The 27503-nt window shown below is 39.3% G+C and overlaps 2 protein-coding genes across 11 annotated transcripts in view; both read left to right on the top strand.

Annotated features, from left to right (window-relative positions):
* Positions 1–13808, top strand: part of TRDMT1 (tRNA aspartic acid methyltransferase 1) — a 104852-nt gene extending 91044 nt beyond the window's left edge. For all 10 annotated transcript variants that reach the window (XM_061436148.1, XM_061436143.1, XM_061436141.1 and 7 more), the window contains one exon: positions 289–13808. In XM_061436148.1, coding sequence (XP_061292132.1) covers positions 289–389 — 101 coding nt within the window. In that variant the 3' untranslated portion in view covers positions 390–13808. The remainder of the gene's footprint in view (positions 1–288) is intronic.
* An 8480-nt stretch (positions 13809–22288) lies between these two features.
* Positions 22289–27503, top strand: part of CUBN (cubilin) — a 263943-nt gene continuing 258728 nt past the window's right edge. Inside the window, exon 1 of the mRNA XM_061436135.1 lies at positions 22289–27269. Coding sequence (XP_061292119.1) covers positions 27157–27269 — 113 coding nt within the window. The 5' untranslated portion in view covers positions 22289–27156. The remainder of the gene's footprint in view (positions 27270–27503) is intronic.

Genomic DNA, 27503 nt, shown 5'->3' with positions numbered 1-27503 from the left:
GTTTGAGTTGCACTATATTTTATAGTTGTATACAATACACATAATATTGTTAATACATAATGTTATTAATAAGTACTAAGATAAATATTAAACATAGAATACTTTGCTTTTTTTTTTTTTTTACCACACCAGATGGCATGCTGGATCTTATTAATAGTTTCCCCAACCAGGGACCACTATGCCTTTGGTCCCTGTAGTTTGATATATCCACTAAAGAATATATCCTTTTGTCTCTGAAAGTTAATATTTCAAATGATTGTATTGTAAATCATTATCTCTCTTTTCTAGGATTTCCTGAGATGACAACTGTCAAACAGCGTTACCGTCTACTTGGAAATAGTCTCAACGTGCATGTTGTAGCTAAACTAATCAAAATCCTATGTGACTAATTTTTTAAATAACTCTGAAAGAGGGTCACAGTTTTCTGTCATATCCATATAGTAACTTTGAGATTCTTTTTTGAATTAATTTTGACAAAATTTGACTAAATTATCTTTCTCTTTAATAAGAAGTTTGGGTTGGTCAGGAAATGCCATTTTGTTTCCTTAAATTTATATTACTGTGTTTTGTAAGGTGAAACTTATGCTTCAGGAGAATATATTTTCATATGAAAGTGGTAAATATATATGTTAAACATTCCTTTTATAATATTATGGTATAGACAAGTTTAGAAGCATTAGAATTTTAATGTCTACATGAATATTTTATAAAGCATTATAAAATAGTATATAAACTTGAGATACTATATATTTGTGTATGTTAATTAAAGTTGCTTTCAGTTCAGTCGCTCAGTCATATCTGACTCTTTGCAACCCCATGGACTGCAGTACTCCAGGCTTCCCTGTCCATCACCAACTCCTGGAGCTTTCTCAGACTCATATCCATTGAGTTGGTGATGCCATCCAATCATCTCATCCTTTGTCGTCTCCTTCTGCTCCCACCTTCAATCTTTTCCAGCATCAGGGTCTTTTCTAGTGAGTTCTTTACATCAGGTGGTCAAAGTATTGGAGTTTCAGTTTCAGCATCAGTCCTTCCAATGCATATTTAGGACTGATTTCCTTTAGGATTGACTGGTTGGATCTCCTTGCAGTCCAAGGGACTCTCAAGAGTCTTCTCCAACACCACAGTTCAAAAGCATCATTCTTCGGCGCTCAGCTTTCTTCATGGTCCAACTCTCACATCCATACGTGACTACTGGAAAAACCAGAGCTTTGACTAGATGGACCTTTGTTGGCAAAGTAATATCTCTATGTTTTAATATGCTGTCTAGGTTGATCGTAGCTTTTCTCCCAAGGAGCAAGTGTCTTTTAATTCCCTGGCTGCAGTCACCATCTGCAGTGATTTTGGAATCCAAGATAATAAAGTTTGTCACTGTTTCCATTGTTTCCCTATCAATTTGCCATGAAGTAATGAGACCGGATGCCATGATCTTAGTTTTCTGAATGTTGAATTTTAAGCCAAATTTTTCACTCTCCTCTTTCACTTTCATCAAGAGGCTGTTTAATTCTTCTTTGCTTGCTTTAAGAATCTCTCATTTTATTTTAAGATGATTCATCCTATTTCTAAAATGATGATTCTAGCCTGTTTAAAATATTGAATAATTTTACTTAATTTCAGTTTTTTAAACATTATTTTATATAAACAAATGTGTAAAATATTTTAGAATAAATTATCATCACTCACCTTTTGCAACAGTCTGAAGAAAATGTCAGAAATAATAATCCTAGATTATTGATTACCTTTCCATCAGTATGCCATACTGATGAAAAATTTAGGTACACATTATCTAATTATCTTTAATTCTGCTTCCTTCTGAAAGACAAAATCCACCGTCCCTTCTTCATTTGTACATACTTACCTTTAGTTTGCTATTTTCAGAGCTTGCTTTTGCCTTTTATGTGCATTTTACCACAATTAAAAAAGGCATAACTTTTAACTTTCTCTATCTCTCCCTTTCCATTCTTGGATTTAGGGCTCTAATCTGACTAAATCTTGCATCATAAATTCTGTGATTTTGGTTTTAGTAATAAAAGCAAGTGACAGGTAGAAGAGAAATGAAAAGAAATAAGACGAGATATTTATTCTCAAAAAACAATCATCCGGATGTGGAAAAATTGAAACCCTCTGTATTACTGATGGGAATGTAAGGTAGTGCGGCCTCTATAGAGGGTGACAATTCCTTTAAAAAATTAAACATAAAATTACCCATATAATAAAGCTATTCCACTTCTAGGTATATACCCAAAAGAATTGAAAGCTGGCACTCAAATATTTCTATGTCAGTGTTCATTGTGGCCTTATTCATGATATTCAGCTATAAACAGGAAGGAAATTCCGATACATTACGTCATGGATGAACCTTGAAGACGTTTTATTCAGTGAAATAAACCAGACACAAAAGGACAAAGTCTGTATAATTTCACTTGTATGAGGTATGTACAAGAATCAAGTTCACAGAGATGTCGTTATCAGGGCTCAGGGGACCAGAGGAATGGGCGTTAGTGTTTAATGGATGTGGAGGCTCTGGGAGGGGAGAGTGTTCTGGAGATGGAGAATGGCACATCAGTATGAGTGAACAACAGTATGAATGTACTTAATGCCACTGACTTGAATTCTTGAGAATTGTTTAAATGGCAAATTTTATGTGCGTTTTCCCACCCCAGTGTTCTAGCCTGGAGAATTCCACGCACTGTATAGTCCCCGGGGTTGCAAAGAGCCAGACACGACTGAGCGACTTTAACTTTCACGTGCATTTTACCACAGTAAAAAAGGCATTCCCCATAACCATTTTTCCAGAGGAACTCATAGATAAATATGGGTCTAAGGAAACTGTAGGCCAGTGCATGTTTATGTCAACTGTCACTGTCTACATTTTGTGTATGTGTTTAAAGATAAAGCTCAGTACAGATCTCATAAACAACAGTATGCATATCTGAAACCACTTTGGCACACTTTCACTAGGCTTTGCTCACTGATACAAAGATCCTTACCGATAAGAAGGTTCAGAGTTTTACTGTGATTATGCTGTAATTATAGTGTCCTTTGCCCCATTGTGCAATGGTGCACAATCTGTGTTAAGTTACAGTGTACCAGGTATAAACACATAAAGACTCTGTGCAGACTTGTGCTTATAAACTAGGAGATAAAACATAGCTTTGTGAAAAAATCTTGGCATACATCCATGGGCAGATGATGATTTTTGCCTTTAAGTTAGAACTGAAAGTACAGTTCAGTTCAGTCGCTCAGTCGTGTCCGACTCTTTGTGACCCCATGAATCGCAGCACGCCAGGCCTCCCTGTCCATTACCAACTCCCAGAGTTCACTCAAACTCATGTCCGTCGAGTCGGTGATGCCATCCAGCCATCTCATCCTCTGTCGTCCCCTTCTCCTCCTGCCCTCAATCCCTCCCAGCATCAGAGTCTTTTCCAATGAGTCAGCTCTTCGCATGAGGTGGCCAAAGTACTGGAGTTTCAGCTTTAGCATCATTCCTTCCAAAGAACACTCAGGACTGATCTCCTTTAGAATGGACTGGTTGGATCTCCTTGTAGTCCAAGGGACTCTCAAGAGTCTTCTCCAACACCACAGTTCAAAAGCATCAATTCTTCACTGCTCAGCCTTCTTTATGGTTCAACTCACATCATACATGACTACTAGAAAAACCATAGCCTTGACAAGACAGACCTTTGCTGGCAAAGTAATGTCTCTGCTTTTGAATATGCTATCTAGGTTGGTCATAACTTTCCTTCCAAGGAGTAAGCGTCTTTTAATTTCATGGCTGCAATCACCATCTGCAGTGATTTGGGAGCCCAAAAAAATAAAGTCTGACACTGTTTCCACTGTTTGCCCATCTGTTTCCCATGAAGTGATGGGACCGGATGCCATGATCTTCGTTTTCTGAATGTTGAGCTTTAAGCCAACTTTTTCACTCTCCTCTTTCACTTTCATCAAGAGGCTTTTTAAGTCCTCTTCACTTTCTTCCATAAGGGTGGTGTCATCTGCATATCTGAAGTTATTGATATTTCTCCCGGCAATCTTGATTCCAGCTTGTGCTTCTTCCAGCCCAGCGTTTCTCATGATGTACTCTGCATAGAAGTTAAATAAGTAGGGTGACAATATACAGCCTGGACAAACTCCTTTTGCTATTTGGAACCAGTCTGTTGTTCCATGTCCAGTTCTAACTGTTGCTTGCTGACCTGCATATAGGTTTCTCAAGAGGCCAGTCAGGTGGTCCGGTATTCCCATCTCTTTCAGAATTTTTCCACAGTTTATTGTGATCCACACAGTCAAAGGCTTTGGCATAGTCAATAAAGCAGAAATAGATGCTTTTCTGGAACTCTCTTGCTTTTTCCATGATCCAGCGGATGTTGGTATGCACAAAACTCATAAAAATTGAAAGTGCTACTCTCTCAGTCAAGTTCAACTCTTTGCAATCCCGTAGCCTCTGTCCATGGAATTTTGCAGGCAGGAATACTGGAGTGGATAGCCATTCCCTTCTCCAGGGGATCTTCCCAATCCCAGGGATCAAACCCGGATCTTCTGCATTGCAGACAGATTCTTTACAGTCTGAGCCACTGGTGAGTATCATCATTTACTAGTATCTATTTACTATACTATCATTTAGTTGGCATATACACACATGCATAATTCAGAATTTGTCATTTTATTGAATGCCCACTATATGTTATTGATAATAAATATGTATAAAATCTGCCTTGGAAATTCTGATATTCAGACTTACTGTAAACTTATTCAATATTTTGGAAAATATAGGCTCTCCTTTTAAAAAGAACTGGATGTAATTAAATCTCTGCCATTTCTAACAGGAAATGGATTTTTTGTTTTCCCTTTTACATCATGCATGCTCTTTTAAATGACTTTTATTTACCTGCCTCAAATTTTTAGTAAGTTCTCCACACTCAAATATAGTGCATGGGATAAATAAATCAATATAAACAGAATGAATCATATTGGAAAGTGACTTTGAAGAGGAGTTAGGTAGTCATAGGAGAAAGAGCTTGAGAATCCTTACTGGCAGATAGTAGAGCCAGATGATGGCTGGTACTGAGGGATCAGCTGACTCTCTTCAGGTTCAGAAGCCCCTGGACATTGTGTTCTGGCTATTAAATCAGACGTGCACAGGAGGCACTGCCTTGTGCCTTGAAAGTGAGTGGATACCTCTGACTACCAGCCAGTTTACTTTCTCCTCATAGAGTCTTTTAAAGAGACAAAACCAGTAGTTGAAATTGTGAAAGTTGAGAGACTACTTCTCACTTCTTTTTTTTTTTTAGATACTGGGTAGGATTCCTTACCCTAAAATGACAGTCTGTCTTTTGTTCCAACCTCAAACTAGTTGGGGTCAGCAGTTATTAAACTGGAGGTTTGAGGGTAGAGGAATGACGCTAAAGACAAATGAAACTGGTTTGATTCTAGCTCTCACAATCCAGAATAAAGTAGCAGCTGCCGTTTGAGCCAACCTCAACCATGTACTGAAGGATGCCTTCTGCAGGCCAGCTACCTCATCTGCCTACAAACTAAAGTGGGTCTTGTTGCTTTTTTTTGTTTGTATGTTTTGATAACTTTATCATTTAAAATCAAAAGTTAAAATTAACAGCTTCCCAGATAAGCCAAGATAACACAATAAGAATCTCTCTTTAAGGCCATATTGACAGCAAAAGAATATTTTCCTGAGTTATATTATTGAAAAGAAGGGTAACTTTTCATACTTTTGTTTTCAGCTTAAATCTATGATTATTTGAGGCCAACAATTGCAAACTATCTTACTAATAGCTTTGACCCTTCAGCTTTCAACAGTTAGTTCTCTTACAGCCTGTGTTCAAACTAGTTTATCAAGACAGCCTTTGAACCTCCTTGTACTGGAGTCTCTGCTCAGCTTCTGATGTCAAAATGTGCTGCATACACCTGTCAGTCACCTTCTTAGCATGCATCTTTTTTGACCCACCTCTATTCTGACTGTCTCTTTCTCCTTTCATTATACTCACCAGGATGCCTACTTACGCCTATAATGTTTCACTTGGCAAAGTTTCTTTGCCTGTTTTATTAAAGAACAGTAAGAAACCTACCTTCTTCAACTTTAAATTATACTGGTCACTCTTTCTGCACCATTTTTCCTCTCCTGTTATTATTTCACCTTGCTACTAAAGGTTTAAACTTCGTGTTTGTTTGTTTGTTTGTTTTTAATCCATTTTTCTAACCTACCTCCTTGACTTCTAAGGATATTTTACACTAAGATACTCATATTCTTCAAAATCTTAAACAGCTTTGATTCAAACTATTTTGTCCTGATTTTTGAGTTTATTCCTTTTTAAATGTACTTGTTCAATAAATATGAACACATGCAAAGAACTTTTTTGGCTTATTTCTCATGTTCTCAAATAAATTTGTTATATATTTACTGTAGGTTCTGAGTCTTACTTTCAGTTATATCCAACACTTATAACTCTCCCTCAGCTATACGGTATTTGATTCTGATTGCTTCCAAAATCTTATTTTTTACAAATCTGAATTTAGATAGAAATGTTCACACACCCAAAGAAAGATAGAAAGTTACTTTTCTCATTGAACTCTTCTTTGTAGCCCTAGAATGTTCTCATTTATTTGCTTGTACATACTATGGTTTCATTGTTTACTTCAATTATTTGCTCTGTATTTTATTTTGTTTGTATATTTGTTCATATCAGGGCAGACTTAAATTGTAACAGTCTAAATATGGAGCATGTTTATTTAGCCAAGTTGGCTCTATAATCGGATGAGATCACCTGAAGAGTCTAAAGAGAGGAGAGAGGTTTGGAGCTGAACTCGTATCTGTTTCCAAAGATACAGTCTTCAGATCTCTCTACCCAGCACTGTCCAAGTCATTTTTCACAAGAGATCTCACCCTTTCACCTTTTTTGTCCATAACACCCAGAAAATATACTTTTTACTGAAATAATTGCTATTTTATTTACTTAGGAAATGAACACAAGTACAGTTAAATTTTACACACATATGAAAGACTTGAAAATACATAATGGAAAGTGATACTTCTTGTGAAACAGATGTAAGGTGAGTTTGCTGCTTAAGAGGTCATCCTATGGATGAATAGACAATAAGCTGGATAGTTGCTATGATTTGAATTGGTTCAAAATGAAAAAATATTCCATGATTTAGAGAATGTAAACTTCCAGGAGAATGAGGATTTAATTTTCCCTTACTGCTACCTTCCCAGTGACTGTGACAGTACCTGGCACAACTCAATAAATTTGTAAATGAGTGAATATAGTCACCATACTGGGTTGATACAGAAAATGCCTAAGGCTGTCATACTGTGGAATTTAAAATGTCTTTAGGCAATGGCACCCCACTCCAGTACTCTTGCCTGGAAAATCCCATGGATGGAGGAGCCTAGTGGGCTATAGTCCATGGGTCGCTAAGAGTTGGACACAACTGAGCGACTTCGCTTTCACTTTTTACTTTCCTGCATTGGAGAAGGAAATGGCAACCCACTCCAGTGTTCTTGCCTGGAGAATCCCAGGGATGGTGGAGCCTGATGGGCTGCCGTCTCTGGGGTCGCACAGAGTCAGACACGACTGAAGTGACTTAGCAGCAGCAGCAGCAAGAAGGCAACAGCACCCCACTCCAGTACTCTTGCCTGGAAAATCCCATGGAAGGAGGAGCCTGGTAGGCTGCAGTCCATGAGGCTGCTAAGAGTTGGACACGACTGAGCAACTTCACTTTAACTTTAAGTCACTTTAATTTGTGTTACTGCTACTTCCTCTATTAACAGAGGAATAGCCGAGAAAGGAATACTCCTTTGGAATACATGATTTAAAAAATAATTCTAGGATAGAACTTGTGCTTTTGGCTTTTGGGAAGTTATGCAGATATAAATTTTAAAAAATATTCTGAGTTGTCTGGAAAGAAGGGAGACTCATCCCTGCTTCCTCCTCCATGCTAAGCACAATGATCAATTCTCTATTTATATGATTATGAAATAATGCAAGAGCTATCAGAAAGAAAACTCTGAAAGGTATAAAGAAGAAAATAAACCAGCTAAGTACTCTCCTAATTGGAGGGGGAACATAGCTACAGGATGTCTTACCACCTCCCAACAGAATAAGGTAACCCAGTCTTGGTGTTTCCTGACCACCAAGCTAGCAACATACAGAAGCCCAGGATGGAACAGGAGTCCTGCCAACACCACCAGGTGAGTCTGATAGAAACCTCAAGGGCAGTGTATAGGGATCCCACTGGCAAGTGTCCAAGGGAAGCACTATTTTCCTGCCAGCCCTGAGATTCCTTTCACTTGCTGAGAGAAGTGGGAAGCCGGAGGGCACTGGCAAGGGGCCTCCAACCATAGAAATGTCTAGCCCTGAAGTTTTCATCACCATGGGCAGGAGACTCTCCCCGCCTAACCTAGACGTACCAGGTGACTCATCTTGGGGAAAAACTCTTCCCCCTAAAGTAGCAGCATCTAAAAGCCACTATGAGCACCAGATAAATAAACACTGCAAAGACTCTGAAACTTAAACTGCCACTGGAAGCATAGACCAAAAGGTAGGCCAGGACCTGCATGCAAAACATACTGACTGTCTGCTAAGATAAAAAGATTAAAATAGGACCCATAGTCTTCTAACAGATAAAACACTCAGGATACAATCTAAAATCCCCTCTCATGCCAAGAAACAAGGAAATTACAAGTAAGACAGACAACTGATGACACCTTCAAAATGATTCAGATGTTGGAATTAGCTGACAAAAATTTTAAAATAACCATTTAAAAATGCCTTAACAAGTAATTACAAATTCTTTTGAAACAAAAAATTGGCTCAGCAAGGAAATAGCAAAAAGTTTTTTTAAGTTAGCAAAAGAACCAGTAAGGTATGTGCATTTTTGTCTCAATTTTAAAAAAAGGCAATTATATAACGGAAAAATACAATAAGCAAGCTCATTGGATCGGTTCAATAACAGGGTAGAAATGACATGATAGAATCAGTGAACTTGAAAATAGATCAATAGAATTACTAAATCTGAAGAACAAAGAGAAGAAAGACAAGGGGTGGGGGAGCGGAATGAGACTCAGTGACCTGTGGAATAGTAATAGACAACATTCATATATTTAGAGTCCAAGAAGTAGAAGAGAAAGAAAGAGCTGAATGAATATGAAAAGAAATAGTGGATGAAAACATCTCAAGTTTAGCAAAAGATAAGTATGTGGGTTCAAGAAGCTGCTGCTGCTGCTGCTAAGTTGCTTCAGTCGTGTCCAACTCTGTGCGACCTCATGAGTGGACTCCAAATAGGATAGGCTGAAAGAAATCCATGCAAAGACAGTTTATAATTGAACATGTAAAAACTAAAAGAAAAAGCAGAAAGGGCACATTACTATAGCAGAACACAATTTGAATGACAGCGGATTTCTCTTCTCAAACTATGGGAGCTAGCAGGAGGTGGCATAACATTTTTCAAGTGCTGAAAGAAAAAACTTATTTGAAAGTTTTGGTGTTCAGTCTATCCTGCAGGAATAAGGGGAAACAGTGATATTCTCAAATGAAGCAGAACTAAAAATGTTTATTGCTAGCAAACCTACTCATTAAGAATAGCTATTGGATGTTCTTCAAACAAATGAAATTATAAAAGACATTTTGGAGCATCAGGGAGGAACAAAGAATAATGGAAAAAGCAGAAATATGAATACTTAAACTAGGTTTATCCACATTAGTTTTATAAATCACATTTGATGATTGAAACAAAAATTTTAATACTATCTAATTCTCAAGACAATGATTTTTAAAAGTGGAGAAATTCAAGAAGATTTCATTTCACTTAAAGTGGTAAAGTTCTGACACCAATGGACTGTGGTAAGTCATGTATGTATATTATTATACCCAGAGCAACCACTGCAAAAACTTTGCAAAGAAATGCACACAAATAAATTAAGATGGAATCCTAAGAAATCCACAGGAAGTCAAGAAAAGAGAAACAGAAATGAGAAGCGGAGGAAACATAGAAAACAAGTGATTAAATGGCACACAAGCTCTATCAGATCAATAAGTGTCTTAAATATAGTTGGTCAAAATATAGTAATTAAATTTCAGATATTGATAGAGTGGATTAAAAAGCATCATTTAATTATATACATTGATAAGAAACCCACTGCAAATTAAACAATTTAAGTAGGTTGAAGTAAAACGGTGGTGAAAACAGGACCCACAATGAGAATGTGCCATAATACAATTCAAAAGAACAGCAGGTAATAGGAATGAAAATATTAAACAGTGAAACTGTAAGCATATTAAATGTGCTGCAGTAGACAATACTGAGATATATGATAGTGAAACCAGTTATGCAATGAGTAGCCCCTTTGTCAAAGTTTGCCTATTCCTCAAAATGTTGTGTTATCCTATGACTCAAGTGTGCTCCAAGGCATATTCCAAAGAGAATTGAAAACATATCTACACACAAACTTTTACAAGAATATCCATGGCAGTATAATTCATGATAACCAAAAAGTGGAAACAGCAATTGTATTCAATTGATGGATGAATTTTTAAAATGTATCCATGCATACAATAGATTCAGCCATAAAAAAGGATCAAGCACTGATACATGCTACAACATAAGTGAATCTTGAAAATATTATGCTAAGTGAAAGAAGCCAGACTTTGTATATTGTATTCAATGTAGTATAATTATATTACTTTTATTTTGTTTATATTACTTTTAAAATTAAAAATATTCTATGAACAAAACTAATGGAGGTTATGGAATTCCAGTTGAACTATTTCAAATCCTAAAAGATAATGCTGTTAAAGTGCTGTACTCGATATGCCAGCAAATTTGGAAAACTCAGCAGTGGCCACAGGACTGGAAAAGGTCAGTTTTCATTCCAATCCCAAAGAAAGGCAATGCCAAAGAATGCTCAAACTACCGCACAATTGCACTCATCTCACACGCTAGCAAAGTAATCCTCAAAATTCTCCAAGCCAGGCTTCAATAGCACATGAACCATGAACTTTCAGATGTTTAAGCTGGTTTTAGAAAAGGCAGAGGAACCAGAGATCAAATTGCCAACATCCATTGGATCATAGAAAAAGCAAGAGAGTTCCAGGAAAACATCTGCTTTATTGACTACACCAAAGCCTTTGAGTGGATCACAACAAACTGTGGAAAGTTCTTAAAAGAGATGGGAATCCCAGACCACCTGACCTGCCTCCTGAGAAATCTGTATGCAGGTCAAGAGGCAACAGAACCGGACATGGAACTACAAACTGGTTCCAGATTAGGAAAGGAGTGTATCAAGACTGTATATTGTCACTGTGCTTATTAACTTATATGCAGAGTACGTCATGTGAAATGCCAAGCTGGATGAAGTGCAAGCTGGAATGAAGATAGCTCGGAGAAATATCAATAACCTCAGATATGCAGATGACACCACCCTTATGGCAGAAAGCAAAGAAGAACTAAAGAGCCTCTTGATGAAAGTGAGAGAAGAGAGTGAAAAAGTTGGCTTAAAACTCAGCATTCAGAAAACCAAGATCATGGCATCTTGTTCCATCACTTCATGGCAAATAGATGAGGAAACAATGGAAACAGTGAGAGACTTTATTTTGGGGGGCTCCAAAATCACTGTGAATGTTGACTGCAGCCATGAAATTAAAAGTTGCTTGCTCCTTGGAAGAAAAGCTAGATCAACCTAGACAGCATATTAAAATGCAGAGACATTACTTTGCCAACAAAAGTCCATCTAGTCAAAGCTATAGTTTTTTCAGTAGTCATGTATGAATGTGAGAGTTGAACCATAAAGAAGGCTGAGCGATGAAGAATTGATGCTTTTGAATTTTGGTGTTGGAGAAGACTCTTGAGAGTCCCTTGGACTGCGAGGAGATCCAACCAGTCCATCCTAAAGGAAATCAACCCTGAATATTCATTGGAAGGACTGATGCTGAAGCTGAAATTCCAGTACTTTGGCTACCTGGTGTGAAGAACTGACTCATTGGAAAAGACCCTGATGCTGGGAAAGATTGAAGGCAGGAGGAGAAGGGGATGACAGAGGATCAGACGGTTGGATAGCATCACTAACTTAATGGACATGAGTTTGAGCAAGCTCTGGGAGTTGGTGATGGACAGGGAAGCCTGGTGTGCTGCAGTCCATGGGGACGCAAAGAATCAGACGTGACTGAGTGACTGAATGGATTCTTACAAAACCAATTCTCTGCCCCCCATCTCTACCATAGGTAATCGAGCTTTAAAGTCACTATTTCATTTTTATCCTGATGGCAGACAATACCATCACCTCCCCAGAGTTTTTTCCTCCAGGGCAAAGCTGTATCTTCCCCAGTTCTGCCTCTTCAGCTCCTCAGTTGCTGACAAATAATCGGTACTTAATAAATAATTGTCCAATTAATCTGACTTATATATGAATACCGGAGAAGACAATGGCACCCCACTCCAGTACTCTTGGCTGGAAAATCCCATGGATGGAGGAGCCTGCAAGGCTATAGTCCATGGGGTCACTGAGGGTCGGACATGACTGAGCGACTTCACTTTCACTTTTCACTTTCATGCATTGGAGAAGGAAATGGCAACCCACTCCAGTGTTCTTGCCTGGAGAATCCCAGGGACGGGGAGCCTGGCGGGCTGCCATCTATGGGGTCGCACAGAGTCGGACACGACTGAAGCGACTTAGCAGCATATATGAATATACTGAGTATTATAGAAAAATCATATCTTTCATGATGAGGAATTGCTGGAATAATTCCGTCAACCTAAATAAGAATAGCACATTAGATATCATAAGAAATGTATTTAATACCCAAATTGTGTATAACTCTAGCCAATTGTTTTATTATTATTGCTGTTATTTAATTTTTGATTATACCAAGAGGCATATGGGGTCTTAGGTCCCTGACCAGGGATCAAACCTGTGCCCCCTGCATCTTAACCACTGGACCACCAGCGAAGTCCTTTAATTTTATTTTTATAAGTGAGTGTTTATGCCTCCTCTGAAAACAGTCTAGGAATTGTTCAAAAACCTGATTTAGCAGTGTTTCTGTATAAATATAGCCCAAAATACTGTTTTAAAAAAAGAAAATACAAAGGGACAAAGACTTTGGTGTTTATAGATCTTAGGATAAAGACACTGAGTTAGATGTGAGGCCATCTCATCCTTCTTCCTGCCCTTGATGACAACACCCTATATCTTCCCACAGATCTGCATGGCACTTCAATTAACACACCCCCTGGGAATGATGGCCCTTTGTAAGGCATCAGCCTTGTTAAAACATTCCTCCCTTCATCAATCACATCCGTGAAGCAAAGCCTCCCCTCACCAGATAAAGATGCCTCTGTGCACTGCTTGTTTGTATCTCTCCAATTAAAAGTACAAGAGGCAGAATTCTGTAGCTGCCAAGTATCCTTAAATTCTTCTTCCTACCCTCTTCCCCACAGTGGCAATGTGCTCTGTTGCTCTCCCCCCTCATCAAACACAAAATACTGTTATAAAAGTGCATGCGTGCTAAGTCGCTTCAGTCGTGTCCGACTCTTTTTTTTTTTTTTTGAACTTTAAAGATCAGATTTATTGGAGAAAACAAGAAAACCCCAAAACCCAAAGGATGGGATTTTACATCTCAAGACATCTCCCAGGTATTAAGTCTACCGATTACAAATCATTTTCATAGAAGATATTTTGTACAAATTTTACATGTAATGAGGAGCGGGTCATAAATCCCTGTTTGTTCTAACAGGGTGGCAAGAGTAGAGGAATGGGGGGAAGAAACCAGCTTTTTTGTATACATCTATTTGGAAGGAGTAGACATGAAGAGGGCAAACCCTACCTTTTCAACATCTATAGCAAATGGTTTAAAAAAATACCCTCTCAACCTTGGGTATCTCTAAAAGCCACTTCCTAGCTACTAGCCACTCCAAGCCAATTATTTAAAATTACCTCACTTGGTATGTCCTTTATGTCCACTGGGTAAATGATTCATTACGCTCACTGCTGCAGCGTGTGTCCAACTCTTTGAGGCTATGGACTGTAGCCCACCAGGCTCCTCTGTACATGGCATTTTCCAGGCAAGAATACTGGTGCGGGTTGCTGTGCCCTCCTCCAGGGGATCTTCTCAGTCCTGGGACTGAATCCAGATCTCTTGTTTATACCTGCATTGGCAGGCGGGTTCTTTACCACTAGCACTACGTGGGAAGGCCCTATAAAAATACACTTTCCCCTTTTCAAAAGATTAGAGTAGCAACTACTTACTACCTATATTGCTACAGTCACTCACATGACGTGTTAATACAATCTGGTATTTTCTTTGATTACTGTATGAAAGGTGTCTAAATCTTTCACTTCAGTGGCTTTTTCAGAGAGTTTTGGGAGTCACCATGTAGAAAACTTACTTTGTTCTTTATAGGTTTTCTTGGAAGGGGATGTCAGGAAGGTTTCCCCATGGTCCTCATCAAAGACAATCTCCACTGCACAACTTGACACCTTCACAGAATCAAGCTCAGATGAATCCAGCAGAAGTGCTGAAGTCCTGTGTCCAGAGCAGTGGGAGGTAGAGACAACTGTGTTGTGTTTCCCCACTGGCTTTTGGAGCCATTAATTCCAGCACTGTATGTTTTCTCTGCTGTGTGTCCTATCCTTAACAGTCCATGTCTCACAGTGGCACAAGACTCCCCAGTACATACTTTATGTTTTCAGAACATGTGACATTAGTTTATGTTAATATACAGCCCTATGTGTATGTGTCTGTATATGTGCATTAGCACCCTCTGTTCCTTATGTGAAGCCCTATTACAGGTCTCCCTCTGGATACGAATTTCCTGGTTACAGCTTCTCTTTTTATTTAAGGATGATTGTAGTTATAAAAAGTATAAAACAAAAAAAGCAAAAGGTTCCTCCAAATTCTCAATAATCAGTAATAAGATGTACCTCTTCAGGAAAATCTCTGCCAAACCTGAATTATTCAAATGGTAATGATTAACTCATCATTCTTTAAAAAAAAATTTTTTTTTTTCATTCTACTCAAGGATAATTGCAATCATTGTAGTAATGAGCCTGGAGAACAAATGTCTGGGTTGTGTTCCCTAAGACCACATGGCATTCAGAAAGGTCAGTTCATTGTAGCAGTGAATTTGGTAATTTCCTGGGAGGTAATGCATTTTGCATGAAATGAGCAAATGAATAGTTTTAAACTTTCATCAATTTCCGTAATTATTTTATGTAATCTTTCATGGAAAATTAATAGACAATTGGAACAATAGTAAATTGTTCAGATCATTTGCAGAATATCACAAAAACTGGCCTATGTAAATGTACCTTTCAAGCAATGTGAGTTCCCTGAAAAAGAGAGAATTAAGTGTCATAAAGTTTGAAGCAAATCATTATGTTCACAAATGTTTCCAATAATGACTGAAAACAGATTAATTCTGTTTTAAACTGATATTAAAATGGAAAGGAACCATAGAAAAGCACCAAAGCCAGGTTGAAGCTATGAAATGCGATGGGCGCTGGAGTACAGGGTGTGAGACTCTTGCCTGTCTTCCTCCCAAGCACCTTTTTCTTTTAATCTCTCTCTATTCTTGTGACTCCTACATTCATCCAGGCCTACAGGTAAGTTTAGCTGGCCTGCCAGAAATATCACGTAAGGATTGTTTCACTCAAGATACAAGAGCAGCTCCCTATTAAATAAAATAGATTAAATCACAATTCTTCAAACTGCCACTTAAGGCCCTTTATCAATGCCCCCACATTTACCCAACCACCTGTCCCTAAAATGACCCTCCTTGGTTTATAGAACCACTGTATCTACAGTCTGCCCAGACTGGGTTTAGGACCTCTTTTTCAGTTTGGTTCATGCTGTTTTCCTAAAAGCGTACTAGTATGTTATTCCATGTTGTCTCACCCTTCTTTATAACATTGCTTTATTACAGTGGTCTAGATTTATACATATGTCTTTATTGCAAGCCAGAGAAAGTCATGACTTCTGCTTTGAATTTCCCTCATTGAGGCTGTCATGTTTGCAATAAATGCTTATTAAAACTATAAAATAATGAAATTTAGATGAAACTAATAGGAATGAAAAATAAATCTTGATTTAGAAAATAACTTATAAGAATTACATTAATATAGAATTGAGCTGCTTTTCAAGCATTTGGAAAAAAGATGGAAAACAAGGGACTAAATAAAATCTGCACACTAAGCAGTAAAATTTCCAGCGAACTTTCCTTACCCAGGTAGAAAACTGGAGTATTTTTTTTTTTCTGAAAGAATTACATGTCCCCAGGGAAAAAATATCTTCAAAAATTGACATTTGATATTCCACAATGAAATTATCAGTTTGCCATTCAACCACCCCATGATAAAGTCTACTAGTTATGAACACTGACCATCACACAAAGCTTATCATCCACTCTTTAATGTCCTATTTTTAAATTTAAATAAGTGAAAAAGGATCAATAAGTATTTGAGGAAAGCCTCTGAGATGAAATAGATCTAAACAAGCAAACAGAAAAAGAACTTGGAGAAATCAAGCAAGCAGAATAAAACTTCAAATAGCAGCTGTTTTTAGAGTAATAGGAGATGTTACAACACAAAAGAATAAGAAAGTTTTTGAAATTAAAAATATAATGCCAAAAAAAATTTAAAACTCAATATACATTTTAAAAGATAAATAGCAAAGAATTTCTCAGAAATTAGAACAAAAGAAGATAAAGAAACAGAAAACAGAAAAGGAAGTTATGGAAAGTTAGAAGATCAATCTAAGAAAAAATAAAAATAGAGAGGCACCTGTGGAGACCATGTGCCTCTCTTCTTCTATTAAGGTGCCTTCACTCCCTGGGTCAGGAAGGGAAGGTATTTGTAAAATGCAGATTTAGATTCAGTACATCTGAGGAACTGGAGATTTTTGCACTTCTGACACGCTCCTGAATTTGGCAATAAGGCGTTCATGATCTGAGCCACAGTCAGCTCCTGGTCTTATTTTTGCTGACTGTATAGAGCTTCTCCATCTTTGGCTGCAAAGAATATAATCAATCTGATTTTGGTATTGACCATCTGGTGATGTCTATGTGTAGAGTCTTCTCTTGTGTTTTTGGAAGAGGGTGTTATGACCACTGCATTCTCTTGGCAAAACTCTGTTAGCCTTTGCCCTGCTTCGTTTTGTACTCCAAGGCCAAATTTTCCTGTTACCAGGTATCTCTTGACTACCTACTTTTGCATTCCATATGATGAAAAGGACATCTTTTGGGGGTTTTAGTTCTAGAAGGTCTTGTAAGACTTCATAGAACCATTTAACTTCAGCTTCTTCAGCATTAGTGGTTGGGGCAAATTATTGTGATATTGAACCGTTTGCCTTGGAAATGAACAGAGATCATTCTGTCATTTTTGAGATTTCATCCAAGTCCTGCATTTCAGACTCTTTTGTTGACTATGAGGACTACTCCGTTTTTTCTAAGGGATTCTTGCCCACAGTAGTAGATATAATGGTCATCTGAGTTAAATTCACCCATTCCAATCCATTTTAGTTCACTGATTCCTAAAATGTTGATGTTCACTCTTGCCATCTCCTGTTTGACCACTTCCAATTTACCTTGATTCACAGACCTAACATTCTAGGTTCCTATGCAATATTGCTCTTTACAGCATTGGACTTTACTTCCATCACCAGTCACATCCACAACTGGGTGTTGTTTTTGCTTTGGCTCTGTCTCATTCTTTCTGGAGTTATTTCTCTACTGTTCTCCAGTAGCATATTGGGGACCTACCAACCTGGGGAGTTCATCTTTCAGTTTCCTATCTTTTTGCCTTTCCATACTGTTCTCAAGGCAAGAATACTGAAGTGGTTTGCCATTGGCTTCTCCAGTGGACCACATTTTGTCATAACTCTCCACCATGACCCATCTGTCTTGGGTGGCCCCACACGGCATGGCTCATAGTTTCATTGAGGTAGACAAGACTGTGGTCCATGTGATCAGCTTGATTAGTTTTCTGTGATTGTGGTTTTCATTCTGTCTTCCCTCTGATGTATAAGGATAAGAGATTTATGGAAGCTTCCTGATATGAAAGACTGACTGAGGGAGAAACTGGGTCTTGCTCTGGTGAGCAAGGCCATGCTCTGTAAATCTTTAATCCAATTTTCTGTTGATGGGCTGGGCTGTGTTCCCTCCCTGATGTTTGACCTGAGGTCAAACTATGGTGGAGGTAAGGATGATAATGGTGACCTCCTTCAAAAAGTCCCATGCATGCACTGCTGTGCACGCTCAGTGCCCCTGACTCTGAAGGCCACCACCAACCCATGCCTCTGTTGGAGACTCCTGGACAATCATGAGCAAGTCTGGGTCAGTCTCTTGTGGGGTCATTGCTCCTTTCTCCTGAGTCCTGGTACACATAAGGTTTTGTTTGTGTTCTCTTAAGAGTCTGTTTCCCCAGTCCTGTGTAAGTTCTGGCAGCCCTATGGTGGGGTTAATGGCAACCTCCCCCAAGAGGGCTTATGTCATACCCATACCCAGGTCTGCTGCTCACAGAGCCCCTGGCCCTGTGGCAGGCCACTGCTGACCCATACCTCTGCAGGAGACACTCAAACACTCAAAGCAGGTCTGACTTAGTCTCTGTGGGGTCTCCTGGTGCACACAAGGTTTTGTTTAAGCCCTCCAAGCATCTCTGGCAGGTATGGGTTTGATTCTAAACATGATTCTGCCCTGGCTACCATCTTGTTGGGACTTAGCCTTTGCCCTTGGACATGGGGCATCTGTTTTTGTTGGAATCCAACATTCTCCCGCCGACAGTTGTTCAGCAATGAGTTCTAATTTTGGAGTACTCACAGGAGAAGAAGAGCACACGTCCTTCTACTCCACTATCTTCTTTAGGGGAGTTTAGTTCAGTCGCTCAGCGTGTCCGACTCTTTGCGACCCCATGAATCGCAGCATGCCAGGCCTCCCTGTCCATCACCAACTCCCGGAGTTCACTCAGACTCATGTCCATTGAGTCAGTGATACCATCCAGCCATCTCTTCCTCTGTCATCCTCTTCTCCTCCTGCCCCCAGTCCCTCCCAGCATCAGAGTCTTTTCTAGTGAGTCAACTCTTCACATGAGGTGGCCAAAGTACTGGAGTTTCAGCTTTAGCATCAGTCCTTCCAAAGGACACCCAGGGCTGATCTCCTTTAGAATGGACTGGTTGGGTCTCCTTGCAGTCTAAGGGACTCTCAAGAGTCTTCTCCAAAACCACAGTTCAAAAGCATCAATTCTTTGGTGCTCAGCTTTCTTCACAGACCAACTCTCACATCCATACATGACCACAGGAAAAACCATAGCCTTGACTAGACGGACCTTTGTTGGCAAAGTAATGTCTCAAGGTGGTCTTAAATTGAAGAAAGTAGGGAAAATCACTAGGCCATTCAGGTATGACATAAATCAAATCCCTTATTCCACTTACACAATTGAAGTGACAAACAGATTCAAGGGGTTAGATCTGATACACACAGTGCCTGAAGAACTATGGATGGAGGTTTGTGACGTTGTACAGGAAACAGGGATCAAGACGATACTCAAGAAAAATAAATGCAAAAAGCTTGTCTGAGAAGTGTTACAAATTGCTGAGAAAAGAAGAGAAGCAAAAGGCAAAGGAGAAAAGGAAATATATACCCATTTGAAAGCAGAATTCCAAAGAATAGCAAGGAGAGGTAAGAAAGCCTTCCTCAGTGATCAATGCAAAGAAATAGAGGAAAACAATAGAATCAGAAAGACAAGAGATCTCTTCAAGAAAATTAGAGATACAAAGGGAACATTTCATGCAAAGATGGGCACAATAAAGACAGAAATGATATGGGCCTAACAGAAGCAGAAGATATTAAGCTGCTGCTGCTGCTAAGTCACTTCAGTCATGTCCGACTCTGTGCGACCCCATAGACAGCAGCCCACCAGGCTCCCCCATCCCTGGGATTCTCCAGGCAAGAATACTAGAGTGGGTTGCCATTTCCTTCTCCAATGCATGAAAGTGAAAAGTGAAAGTGAAGTCGCTCAGTCCTGTCTGACTCGTAGTGACCGCATGTACTGCAGCCTACCAGGCTTTTCCATCCATGGGATTTTCCAGGCAGGAGTACTTGAGTGGGGTGCCATTGCCTTCTCCGGAAGATATTAAGAAGAGGTGTCAAAAATACACAGAAGAACTATATTAAAAAGATCTTCACGACCCAGATAACCACGATGGGGTCATAACTCACCTAGAGCCAGACATCCTGGAATGTGAAGTCAAGTGGGCCTTATGAAGCATCACTACAAACAAAGCTAGCAGAGGAATTCCAGTTGAGTATTTCAATTCCTAAAAGGTGATGCTGTAAAAGTGCTGCACTCAATATGCCAGCAAATTTGGAAAACTCAGCAGTGGCCACAGGACTGGAAAAGGTCAATTTTCATTCCAATCCCCCAAAAAGGCAATGCCAAAGAATGCTCAAACTACCGCACAATTGCACTCATCTCACACGCTAGTAAAGTAATGCTTAAAATTCTCCAAGCCAGGCTTCAACAGATGTGAACTGTGAACTTCCAGATGTTCAAGCTGGTTTTAGAAAAGGAAGAGGAACCAGAGATCAAATTGCCAATATTCGCTGGATCATGGAAAAAGCAAGAGAGTTCCAGAAAAACATCTAGTTCTGCTTTATAGACTATGCCAAAGCCTTTGACTGTGTGGTTCACAACAAACTGTTGAAAATTCTTCAAGAGATGGAAATACCAGACCACCTGACCTGCCTCCTGAGAAATCTGTATCCAGGTCAAGAAGCAATAGTTAGAACCAGACATTGAACAACAGACTGGTTCCAAATCTGGAAAGGAATATGTCAAGGCTGTATATTGTCACCCTGGTTATTTAACTTTATATGCAGAGTACATCATGTGACATGCTGGGCTGGCTGAAGCATAAGTTGGAATCAAGTTTGCCGGAAGAAATATCAATAAGCTCAGATATGCAGATGACACTGCCCTTATGGCAGAAAGCGAAGAAGAACTAAAGAGCCTGTTGATGAAAGTGAAAGAGGAGAGTGAAAAAGTTGGCTTAAAACTCAACATTCAGAAAACGAAGATCATGGCTTTGTTTCCCATCACTTCATGGCATATAGAGGGGGAAACAATGGAAACAGTGAGAGAATTTAATTTTTGGGGCTCCAAAATCACTGTAGATGGTGACTGCAGCCATGAAATTAAAAGACGCTTGCTCCTTGGAAGAAAAGCTATGACCAACTTAGACAGCATATTAAAAAACAGACATTATTTTTCCAACAAATGTTCATCTAGTCAAAGCTCTGGTTTTTCCAGTAGTTATTTGTGGATGTGAGAGTTGAACTCTAAAGTAAACTGAGCACTGAAGAATTGATGCTTTGCTGTGGTGTTGGAGAAGACTCTTGTGAGTCCCTTGGACTGCAAGGAGATCCAACCAGTCAATCCTAAAGGCAATCAGTCCTGAATATGCATTGGAAGAACTGATGCTGAAGCTGAAACTTTGGCCACCTGATGCAAAGAACTGACTCACTAGAAAAAACCCTGATGCTGGAAAAGATTGAAGGTGGGAGGAGAAGGAGATGACAGACGATGAGATGGTTGGATGGTATCACCAACTCAATGGACATGAGTTTCAGTAAGCTCTGGGAGTTGGTGATGGACAGGGAAGCCTGGTGTGCTGCAGTCATGGGGTCGCAAAAAGTCGGACATGACTGAGTGACTGAACTGACAAGCTCGTGGATAAAGTCTGTGCTGGGTCCATTGACCACACTTTTGAGTAGCAAGATTGTAGTCTCAGCCATCTCTGAATCTTCCCTACAGCCACCACTGATGACTAAACCATTTGTAGAGTATGGCCATGTGACAGCAGGGCAGGGCAAGGGGAAGGGGGCATCTGTCCCCCAGGTATCTGTGCATCTAAATCTGAACTCTTATCTTTTCTCCAAAACCTCCTTCCCCTAATTATTATTAATCGATTCATGACACCTCTGTCCTGCCAATTTCTCAAGCAAGAAACCTGAGCATCACTTCCCTTTTCTTGCTTAACTGCCCCAATATGTATTTTTTTGTAGATCCTGTTTCCTAAATACCTCTCTCACTGTCTCCTGCTCTCTCTGCCAGTACTTCCACCAAGGCCTCCCCAGGTCACACCTTAGTTGTACCACAACTTCCTCAATGAGTCTGGGAATTAGACTTGGCTCTGCAGGGCTGTTTATAAAATGCAAACATGACCCCCTATCTAAAAACCCTCATAATTCTCCATTATTAAGGAATAAAGTAGAATCTAAGCTCATTAAAATGACATTTCACGGTCCTCCTTGATCTGACTTCCTTTCCATTTAAAAATGCATTGGCGTTGTAACCATACTTAGCTGTTTTGTAACTGGAAAACTTTAGATGTGCCCCTTTTTCTGTGTAAAACTCCCAGTCCCACTGCTTTGCCTGGAAAACTCATATATATTCTGTAAGATTCAACTGGCTCTTGGGAAGCCTGCATTGCGCTTCCCTGGCAGAGTTAATCTGGTTAATTCTGTTCTGTATTGTTTTGGTTGTTGTGTTTTTGTTTTGATCCTTATCAGCTTTGGGCTTCCCTGGTGGCTCAGGTGGTAAAGAAGCCGTCTGCAATGCGAGAGACCTGGGTTCGATCCCTGGGTTGGAAAGATCCCCTTGGGAAGGGAATAGCTGCCCATTCCAGTATTCTGGCCTGGAGAATTCCATGGACTGTGTAGTCCATAGGGTCCCAAAGAGTCAGACACTATTGAATGACTTTCACTTTTACTTATTAGCTTTATGATTATAGTGATGCCTCTCAGCCAGCACTTACCCTTGAGTGAAATTCAAGTATCCTGGGATTTACTTTCATGTACAGTTTTGATGACTATAGAATTTTCCTCTGTGAATTGAGTCATTCATGAATTTCATTAGTGTGTTGTGTTGGGGATTACTAAAAACGTTGGGGACTTGGGTATTCAGATAGAAAAAGGAAGTGAAGTGGATGGTGCACAAGAAGCAAAGGTTGTACTAAGATGTTTTGGAAAGGGTAAAGGAAGAAAGAAGAGGTAGTTCTGATTCTTTTTTGTAAGGACGGAAAGAGAGGAAGAGAAGGAGCTGAAAATTCTGTTAAGAATTGCTGAGGAGCTGGGAGGAGAGAGAGGATGGAAGGTGACATCCTGGCACAGGATTGGGAGCACAAATCAGCAGGTCACGAATCATTGATTAGTAACACTGCACTTGGAGGTGGAGGAATGGGAACAACCCTAAGTCCATGTACCATGTGTGACGTCTGCAACAAAGCAAAACACATTGACATTCACTTTGCCGTAGATGCCGAAGGCTGGAAACCAAGAACGCAACAGACCTCGTGACAAACTTAAGATGTGTAAAAGTCGTAGATATTATTAGTGTCCTGAATTAATACTTTTATTTTAATGAATGCAATAAAGTGTCTTATGGCTTTCTGAGGTGTCCTCTCACACGCTCCTCCCCGGCATAGAGCAGCTCCCAGAGCAAACCCTCTCCTTTCTCTGTTTCCTCAGCTCCGGCTCAGGGAAGAGTTTATTCCCTTTGGATTGCCTGCTCTTGGAGACTCTTGGATTTAAGTCTAATGTTGCCTCTGCTCGCCCATGTGGAGTGCTTCCTTGCTTCCTGGCACCACTTCGCCTGGTTCTCAGGCATCAGTTTACTTTGGCCTCGGATCCCCAGCTGCAGTTCAGCTAGCCCCCTCTTCACTCAAAGTCCTCAATGCATGTCCCTGTTCTGAAATCCTCTTCTGTAAAAGGGGAGATAAGGGCACCCCTGATTTTCCTTGTGCAAAAGCTTTTTAAGTTGCTTGTGGATTCTTGCATCATTTCCTGCTTTGAGAAACCCAAGTTCAAGTGGTGGAAGAGGAAGGAGAATTGTTATATTTATCTACATGATAATCACAGTTTGTAGTTAGTGGACATTTATATGCCAGAGACCAGGTATGCTAAATATTTTGTACACTTTCAGTGCTGTTATTATTATCTTTTTGCTGATGAAGAAACAGTGTCATATGGTCAGACAGTGATGGAGCTGCATTTAAACCCCGATGAATGAATTTCCAAGCCCACGTTCTTACCCTGAACCCAGTGAGCTTCCCTAGAGCTGACTTTGGAGAGAAAAATCTGCAACATATCCCATCTTGCATTCCTGTCATTTTGTAGACTGGCTAATACAAAAAGGGCATGTGAAGGATCTTTGTGGAATGAATTCTGATTTAGGGAGGAAATGGGAGCTTTGCCAGTCATGAAAGACAGGATTTCAGGTTTATACAGCATTTACTCTGGGAAAGGGAGACAGGAGATTATTCACCTTCTAAGTCTAAAGGTCATGGATTCTACAACTATTTTATTTTTATTGAAGAAATTCCAAATAAAGCCAAAAGAATGAATGATAACGCTGTGGAAACAGTGATTGATTTTTATATTGTTTCCACTGAGTCATCATGTGCAGACTGTCTGACTTATCTATTGATCTCAGCTAGAGTTGAGCAGGTGAACTGGATATAAAATTCCCTAACACGTCATCCAAAGTCAGTCAGACCTTGAAAGAATATTTCTTTTCTTTCTAGCATGAGAGTCAATTAAGAATTGGATGACTAGACTCAGAGTAGAGAAATTATCTTGACTTTGTTTTAGTAAGTACATTAGTAAAACAGGAAAATTCTGTTAAAAAATGAAGTTCTTTTTGAAATATGCTGGAGACATCTTTTATTGCTCTAAAAGATAGGCTGAATGCAGTAACCATTAAGAAAATAGAATCATGAAAATAGTTATGTTATGTTCAAAGTTCAGAGTTAGAATGGTCCTTTATGTTGAAATATTCTAACACATTGTATTTTATCCTGTTCTTAAAGTTGACAACTATTTCATAGTCAAGATTTCCCCCCACCCCTACACCAAATTGTTAAGCTTTTAAACAAACTTCAAACTAATGTAACTTAAAAAAAAATGTATCCAACTTGCAATACCATTGTTGTATGACACCCATTTCTTAAATAACAAAAGAACAAAGAACTCATCATTTGACCTCCAGTATCACCTAAAGAAAGTAGCAATTTGAAGCTGTTTTTGCTATTTTTGTTCTTTTGATTGAACAGAACGGGTATAAGACATGTTCCATCTCTCCATAATATCAAGCTGCAGAGCTTATTTAGAGGAGTAATTTTTAAGCTCAGTGGCATTACATACAGAACATACATTCACACTGTTGTGCAACCATCACCACTATCTGTCTCCAGAACTTTTTTTCATCTTTCCAAAGTGAAACTCTGTATCCGTTAAACAATATCTTACCATTCTCCCTACCCCCAGCCCTAGAAACCACCACTCTACTTTCTGTCTCTATGAATCTTACCACTTTAGGTTCTTCATATGAGTGGAATACTTTGGCCACCTCATGCGAAGAGTTGACTCATTGGAAAAGACCCTGATGCTGGGAGGGATTGGGGGCAGGAGGAGAAGGGGACAACAGAGGATGAGATGGCTGGATGGCATCACCGACTTGATGGACATGAGTTTGGGTGAACTCCAGGAGTTGGTGATGGACAGGGAGGCCTGGCCTGTTGCCCTTCATGGGGTTGCAAAGAGTCAGACACGACTGAGTGACTGAACTGAACTGAACTGGCTTATTTCACTTAGCATAATGTCTTCAAGACTCATCCACATTGTAGCATGTCAGAGTTTCCTTCTTTTTAAGGACGAATAATATTCCATTATATATATATATGTAACACATTCTGTTTTCCATTCAGATCTGTCAGTGAACATTTGGATGGACATTTGGCTTGCTTCCATGTTTTGGCTGTTGTAAATAATGAGCTATTAACACAGTTGTACAAATATCTCTTTGAGTCCCTGTTTTCAATTATTATAGCCAGAAGTAGAATTGCTAGATCATCATTCTAGGGCTTCCCATGGGGTTTTAGTGATAAACCTGCCTACCAATGCAGGAGAAAGAAGAGACTCGGGTTCAGTCCCTGGGTTGGGAAGATCCCCTGGAGGAGGGCGTGGCAACCCACTCCAGTATCCTTGCCTGGAGAGGAGCCTGGAAGGCTACAGTTCATAGTGTTGCAAAGAAGTGACTTATAGTACACATGCATGGTCATTCTATGTTTAATTTTTTGAGGAACTGTCATACTGTTTTATAGTGACTATATCATTTTACATTCTCACCAGCAGTATACCAGGGTCCTAATTTTTTCACATTCTTGCCCAATATTTGTTATTTTCTGCTTTTGTGTGACAGTAGCCATCCTGTGAGTGTGAAATGTTATCTCACTATGGTTTTGATTTGTATTCCCCTAGTGATAAATGACACTGAGCCATCTTTTCATGTGCTGTTTGGCCATTTGTGTATCTTTTCAGAAGAAATGTTGATTTTCTTTGCCCATTGTTTAATAGGGTTACTTATTTTGTGCTGTTAAGTTGTGGGATTCTCTGTATTCTGCATATTAACCTCTTAATCATATATACGATTTAAAAAGTTTTCGCATTTTTAAGTTGCCTTTTCATGATCGATAGTGTCTTTTAATATATAAAAGGTTTTCACTTTGAAATAGTCCCACATACCACTTTTTTTTTCTCTTTTGCTGTTTCTACTTTTGGTGTCATATCCAAGAAATCATTGTGGAATCCAAAATCATGAAGATTTTCCCCTATGTTTTTTCCTAAGAATGTCATGGTTTTAGCTCTTATATTTAGGTAGGTATTTGATTCATTTTGTATTATTTTTTTCTATATAATGTAAAGTCTGGGTCCAACTTCATTCTTTTACATGGGGATATCCAATAGTTCCCAATAGCATTTGTTGAAAGCCAGTCACTTCGTAAGCAAGGAGAGTTTTAGTGGATGTTTCCAAAGACATTTGCTACTGTTTCAAAGGTCAGATAGGTAATGATTAAGTTGTGCATCACTTAGAGGTAGATTTTGACCTCTCACAAGTTGAAGAGTATTGAAGATCTAAGATCATTTACATCCCTCAGGAAGAAAAAAATAACGTAGGCTTCCAGGGCAAAGAAGAAAGGACTGAAAAGTGTGGGACAATCCACAGGTCAGAGTACAGCTGCAGGCTTGGTTCTCTGGACTCCCACGCTCGGCCGGGAGAGCAGCCTCCCTGCTTCCTGACGACCCAGGAGGCTGGTGAGGAACATGTCCTCACTTTTTCTTGGGAGTTTGGTTATTTTATTGACGTTTGCTGCATCATACAGTGAAGATGGAGGACTTGCGCTGCAGAGACAAAAAAGAAATATTGACCTCCAACAGTAAGTACACACGTGGGTCATTTCTGCTGATGGACTTGGGTGGCTCCTCATCAGTTTTCACAAATAACCACATAAGCAAAGGTATAATTTTTCTAAAGAAAAAAGATGATATTAAAAACAAACCAGGAAAAACAGTTGAGTTGATGTATGGAAGTACCTTTTTATACACAAACTCTTCATTTATCCCTTGGCAAATTAGGCAAGGATGCAGTTTACGAGGAGGCATATCCAGGA

The sequence above is a fragment of the Bos javanicus genome, chromosome 13, assembly GCF_032452875.1.
Source record: "Bos javanicus breed banteng chromosome 13, ARS-OSU_banteng_1.0, whole genome shotgun sequence".
Taxonomy (NCBI): Eukaryota; Metazoa; Chordata; class Mammalia; order Artiodactyla; family Bovidae; genus Bos; species Bos javanicus.
This window is presented reverse-complemented; position numbering and strand designations above follow the sequence as displayed.